Source organism: Stegodyphus dumicola, chromosome 7 (assembly GCF_044657685.1).
Source record: "Stegodyphus dumicola isolate Sdum_Otavi_A_Nest chromosome 7, ASM4465768v1".
Lineage (NCBI taxonomy): Eukaryota > Metazoa > Arthropoda > Arachnida > Araneae > Eresidae > Stegodyphus > Stegodyphus dumicola.
Genome location: NC_140774.1, coordinates 53691306 through 53698251, shown reverse-complemented (window position 1 = coordinate 53698251; position 6946 = coordinate 53691306). Strand labels below are relative to the sequence as shown.

General features: G+C 31.9%; 1 protein-coding gene across 2 annotated transcripts in view; it reads left to right on the top strand.

Annotated features, from left to right (window-relative positions):
- Nucleotides 1-218: 218 nt before the first annotated feature.
- Nucleotides 219-6946, top strand: part of LOC118194234 (spatacsin) — a 173380-nt gene continuing 166652 nt past the window's right edge. Inside the window, exons 1-3 of one of the 2 annotated variants that reach the window (XM_035365449.2) lie at nucleotides 219-506; nucleotides 1512-1702; nucleotides 1970-2188. In XM_035365449.2, coding sequence (XP_035221340.1) covers nucleotides 334-506; nucleotides 1512-1702; nucleotides 1970-2188 — 583 coding nt within the window. In that variant the 5' untranslated portion in view covers nucleotides 219-333. The remainder of the gene's footprint in view (nucleotides 507-1511; nucleotides 1703-1969; nucleotides 2189-6946) is intronic. The other variant, XM_035365448.2, reaches the window with a different exon arrangement.

Sequence of the window (6946 nt, the reverse complement as noted above, 5' to 3'; positions counted from 1 at the left end):
TTGTAAATAGACTTGTAAATGATATCGAAGGTAAAACGGGATACACTCTTTGAAAAGATAAGGGTAACTTCATTTGTTGCATTTTAAAGCATATTAACTCACAATTCATAAAATTTAGTAAATAAAGTTGTTTGAAACTATATGCACTTAACGAGAAAATTATTTCCAGTTTTTTTTTTCAGATCAATGAAGTGAAATGATCAGAGATGTCTAACTATCACATGTTTATGTTGTGTTGATGTTTTGGTATCGGGGAGGATCATGTAAACATAAACTCACGAAGTATATTTTCTCATGACATTGGAGTAGTGTCGTTCTTGCATAGTCGTTTCTATGGCTTTAGAAATTCTCCTGATCAAAGAACTTTCATATAAGTTTGAAAATGTCCAATCTGTTACCACAACTTCGGACTCAAAATTACTTGCCATACACGATACAAATTTGAATCTTTCAATTACCTTAATAAACACGCATTGTAATCATTTGCAAATACACAAAGTGAAATCGTAAGTGTAGATTTTAACTGTTTAATGTATATCTATATTGTGAAATAGGATCTTATTATCAAAATTTATTTCAAAATATAGTTCTTTTGAAATTTATTAATGGCTTAGTTATATTTTAAAATCTTCAGTTATAATGTAATGATACATATCACATAATGATGTCAAATTAACATACAAACTGATATTATAATGATCATAGGCATGGAACTTCATTCATGCCTGTATGTATAGGTGTAAAGTAGCTAAATTTTTTACTTGGTTTGGATATTAACTGAAAGATGAAACATTGATATGACAAACTAAAAAGAAAAGATTGAAAAAAAAAAAAAAACAGAAAAAAAAACAGAAAAATGTTCGCCAGCACTTATCGCTGCATTGGGAGCTCTAAACATATATTATGTTTCTTTTAAAAAATTTTCTAATTTTGCTGCTTAATTGAATATTGCATAAATGTGAAGAAAATGGTGCTTAATAATAAAGTTAAAAAGAAAAAAATTGTGTTAATAGGAGTGAGTGTAACAACAGACTAGTTGGTCTGCATTCAACGAGAGTGTAAAAAAGCCTTCCCTTTGGACAAACATTAAAATTTGAAACTTTTCAGATTTTTTTAATATTATTTTATCTTTAAACAGTTTTAAGAAGTGACATGTATATTATGAACATTGAATTAGTAATGTTTGTCTTAACTTTAAAACTTTAAATGTTTTAACTTTAAAGTACTTTGAGCTTTAGAACAATACAAAATTCAGTTTAATAATAATTTTGATTTTCTAAAAAAAGTTGATTGATTTTAAATATTTTCTAACAAAGTTGTGTGCATTTTAGGGCAGTTTCATAGTTTCCTTTTCTTCAAGGATTTTCTGTATAATATGTAAGGAGGAATTTGTCATAACTTTAGTTTTCTTTAGTTATTCTATTTTTTAAAATTCTTTAAGTGAAATTAACTGTATTTATGCTCCTTGCACTAATTGTATAAGTTTATTGAGAACTTTTTCTGTTTTTTAGATTTGCTTGGCAAGAAGATAATTACAATGAAAATGAATACAGGTTTTTCATTGTTGATATTCAAAATAATATTTATTATTATGCAGTTACAGTTACATGTACAGAAAACTGCATATCCTCTTTGACAAAATCATTTTCATCCATATGGAATCTGGAAAATATTTTTTCCTATTTTCAAGAACTCAAAAAATGTAAGTGGCAATATTACTTATTTTAATTAATAATTATTTTTTGTTAATTACTGAAAAAGAGGCTATTTATTATTTTCCTTAATATTCTGATTAATTTTTAATTAAATTTTATTCTTTTTTATTCAGAAGTATAATAGTAGTAGTTAAATACAAATATGTGATTAAATCACATATGTATTTTCATATTTATATTTTATGAGTTTCATAATGTGTTTTGTTATTATTGCTTAGGGGGGAAATCTGTTAAAAATAAGAACTGTATTTTAGGTCTTGCAGATTTGTCTTCAGTTGAGATTCTGAAATTTGAAGCTAGAGAAGCAGTTTTCCTGTTCAACAAAAGAACTGTGGTTTCCTTCTTTCCATCAACTGATGGTGACCCACAGATTATGTCCATTTCAGATCTTTCTGAAAGTAGTTTGTCACATCGGAAAGTTCTCCTTATGAAAGAGATGCTTTTTGCTTTAAATGACTCAGGAACAAAACTTTGTATCCTTTTATAATTGTATATTTAGTTACTAGCATCATTTTGTAACTGTGCAGGTAAAAATAATTCATATGGTGTATATACATATATATATGTGTGTGTGTGTATGTTGTGCAATTAGATTGTATTACTACTACTACCACCACTACTATTATTCCTATTTCTACTGCAACAACAACAAGATGCACGAGTCCAGTAGATAAAAAGAAAAAGAGGAATATGTGAATTTACTGTATTGTATAATGTTTACAAAGACATAATATAAAGCTACAAAGTTTTTTAAATCTTTCACTTAGTGGGCCTCTTAATATTACTCTGATCCAGACCATTTTAGATTTAAAATGGCTAATTCATAACTTCTGATTATCTCTTTAGATATGTCCTTTTTCTTTTTTTAATTTACACATATTTTTAAATACTCTGAATTTCTGTAATATGCATGTATGTTGTATTACAATTAAATAAATATCTGCCCAAGTAATTGGATATGTGTGAAAATAAGGATTGGTGATTTGTCAAAATTCAGTTTTGTTGCCTGCATCTGTATGTCTTAACCATGGCGGAAACCATGGCGGAAAACGAAAGCTGTTTAAGAGTTCCAGCCATCATGGCTGTGCTTCAGAATATGACATATATGTATACACATATTATTTCTAGATTCATATTTATTTTTGTATGTTCTTCGTGTTCTTTTTCTGACCCCTAAATGGTTAATTGACTGGAAGAAGTACCTTCAGCCGGCTAGTCATTCTACTGCAAATGCACCGAATTTTTACATGATTTTTATTTTTGAACTTTAAGGCAAATGTACAGGGTGTCCATAATTAAACTTGAAATTTGCGAGCAGTCTGTAGCAAAAACTATACGGCGGAATTGAATGAAAATTTGGTAATGGCAGAATGTAATGATGGGAATTTTATCGAGGGGGGAAAACAATGAGCTTCAAAAACCACCTCTAAGTGGCATATCATAGCTTTATTGAGAACATATACATAATCTACAAAAGTTTACAAATATGATGGATATGATGTCCACCATTGTCTGCTACCATTTGGAGGTGTAAAATCGCATGTTCTACTGTAGAAAGCAACATGAACTGGGGAATGTTATTTACATGCCATTTTATGATTTCTTTAAAATCAGATAGAGATATAATGGGATCATGGTAGACGATAGCCTTGAGGTATATCCCACAGCCAAGCGTCGCAAGGATTCAAGTCGGGGGATCTAGGATGCCAAGCTGTAGGAAATTGCCGGCTGATGATTCTGTCGTCACCGAGAAGGCACCGGAGCACTTGTTTCACACAATGGGTGATGTGTGGAGGAGCATCATCCTGCATAAACACTGTAGTTATTTCACATCGCCTTGCCTGAAGAGCCGGAATAACGGATTGGTTTAATAATGAAGTGTATCATTGACCGGTGACGGTGCATGTCGCAGGCCCTGTGGCGCTGTGCTCTTCGGAAAAAAAAAAAAAAAAAACAGACCCACAATGAAGGTTGCAGTAAAGCCGCACCAAACTGTTACATGCAAAGAGTGTAATGGAACTTGTAGGAATTGATGTGGATTTGTAGCAGCCCAACTATGGCATCTGTGTGTATTAACTGCACCTTCCATATGAAAGTGAGCTTTGTCGTTCCACAAAATGTTCCATGGCTATTCATCATGGAACTCAGCTCGCGCAAGAAACCTTAATGCAAAAGTTTGTCGACTATCCAGATCAGCTCATAAGAGCTACTGCACTAGCAACAGTTTTAGGGATAGTGACGTAAGACCTTTTGAAAAATCTTATGAACCATGGGACGAGGTTGGTCAACAGATGCTGCAATACACCGAACACTAGTACTGCCGATAGTTTGCGATCTGTCTTCCTCCACTTGCGTTGCTACATCATCCACTACCTGTGCTGCAACACACTTTCGTCTCCTTCCTGGCTGAATCCTCAGTATTCGAGTTGCTTCAAATTTTCTAATCATGTTTGTTAGTCCTTCACTAGTGTCCGTTTTGATAAAACAATTTCACCAGTAAAGCACATTCCTGGAGAATCAACGTCATCTTCCTTGACTTGCAAACGAGTATGACTGCGGTGTGCCTTTTGCACCTTTATAGGGTTGCTGTGCGCGCACAGGATTACTATGGTTATGACATTTGCATATGACTATAGTTTACATTGCACAATGCCATCTAGTTGTGGTTTTTGAAAGTCATTGGTTTTCGCTCTTGATAAAATTACCACAATTTCGCTCTGCTATTACCCAATTTTCATGCAATTCTGCTGCATAGTTTTTGCTACAGACTGCTCACAAATTTCAAGTTTAATTATGGACACTCTATACATGTGATGTATTAAAAATACAAGCAAATATGCTAGATAAATTAGGAAAGCATTCAAGTTGCCTGTTTCCAAACAGCATCAAGCCTGTCTTCTCTAAACTCTAACATCATCTATATCTATTTTTTTTTTTAAATATGTGTGTATGTGCATTTACATTAGCATCTTTCAGAGAAAATTCCATATAATTTTTTGGTTCAATAATAGTATGGTGGATGCATAGCATATCAGGTTAAATATAGGTTAAAATAAAATGGCAAATCAGATTATTGGGGAAGTCAAACAACAAGAATCAGTTTAATATTTGTAAATTTTGCAAGACTAGTTCCAATGTAGTTAAACCATCGAAACTAGTTCTGCAAAATTTACAAATATAATGTTGACTCTTGTTTGGGTTAAAGTATATTTGCGGGTACCCCTTGGTGAAATTAGCGATTTTTGGCAGTATAGGGATACCAAGTGTATTCAATTTTTGAATTGTTATTTTGGCTTTGTGTAGCAGTGATTTTAGCGCTAAAAATTGTACTACACAAAGACAAAATAACAACTCAAAGAATTGCACAAACTCAGTATCCATGTACACATTCTCCTATTTTCATTAAAAAAAATCACAGAATTGCACAAACTAGGCATTGCGCACTCCTTTGACTTTATCCATGTACACATCGACCTATCATCACTTAAAAACAATCAGAGAATTGCACAAACTTGGCATTGCCCACTCCCTTGACTTTGTCCATGTACACATCGATAAATTTTCACATAAAAAGTCAAAGGAGCACCCAATTCTAGGTAACAGTATATTTATGGAACATTCAACTACTTAGGTTACCATAAATGAAACAATAACCTGGTAATAAGCAAAGCAACAACTTGGTAATAAATGAAACAACAACTTTGTGATAATATGAGGGATACCCTTCAGTGTACTCTAACCGTTGTTTGACTTTTCCAATAATAACAGTGATATGTTCTTTATCATAATCTACATTTATAATCTTGTTTCCTTGAGCAAATTTTTCTGACAATTAATATTGAGGCATAACAAATGCAATTTCAAATTGGTATGTTTGCTTTTCTACAAAATAACATAGTCTTTTTGTGGTAGGAGATTTTTTATCAGTATTAACTATCCTAGTATTATTTACATGAATTAAGAAATTCTGTCTCTTTGATGTGCAATCCAAGATAAATAATGTAATTTATGAAATTTGCATGTAACAGTAAGACACTGCTTAATATGGGGGATATGTTTCAGTAAGGTCCAGCTCTAAACAAAATTTTAAAAGAGGTTATCTTAATGTGAAATAATGGGGATAAGTAAAACAGAGCAGAGACTAAGAAAATTTATGTTTTTTTTTTGGCTTTATTTGGTAACATTTATTGTTAAATACTTTTCAGTGCTTTAATTACAGATATATTTATAGCTAATATTGATTTTTATTCATAAAGCATTCATTAAATTAAAAAAATGTTCAAGAAGTGTTTGATGGGAGTTTTACTCTTATTTGACTTTTTTCTCTCTAAAGAAGTTATTTTAATGTTGTTTGCCTCTTCCTGTCTTATTCAGCATGTAGTTATGGATAACAAGATGTCACATCAATGACACTTCGCCTTGCCTTGGAACTTACTGAGCTCCCATATTACTTCTTGGAGTTTTGAAAGGATAAAAAAATTATGGTTTTATGTAGTCTCTGTTAGCATTACTACCAAACGTTAAACCAGTGTTACCAAATGTATCACTAGCATCACCAAAGTGTTAAACAATTTTTTGCAGATTTAAATCCTGGTGCTTGCTTTTCTTCATGGTATAAAAATGTGCGTTATGAAGCTTGTTTCTGTTTCTGAATCAATGGAAACACCTTTGACAAGCTACAAAATTTTCACTTGTATTGCCCATTTCATTTTGAGTATGGTTAAAAATTGTTCTCCCTTTTTCCATTATAATTGCTTGACTTAATGGCATATGCATTCATCTTCATCACCAATCCAGACGGAAAGTTGTTTTTTCATTTCCTCATTCATGTTGCTTTTGGAATGTGTAATTTTTGTTCCAGAAGTCATTGTGGTTGTAGTTATTGATAAGATTGTTTCTTTATTGTTTAGAATTATATGCATTGTTGAAGCAGACAAATTCAATGCTGTGCCAATATTGGATTGCAGTTCATATGTATATAATCATCTGGACATGTGCATTTTAGTTCCCTGCAAAATGCTCCCCCCTTTACCGTTCTTTTACTTTGCAATCATCCATTGTAAGAACTAAAAATTGCCAATAAAACAAAATATTATGCTTATATCTCTAGACTCTGAATAATGCTGTAAAATCATAAATGATCATAAATCAACTATGACATAGTAAACATGCTGTAATGATATTGTGGCTATCACCTTGATGTGCTTACCTTGAGACCAACAGTAAAATTG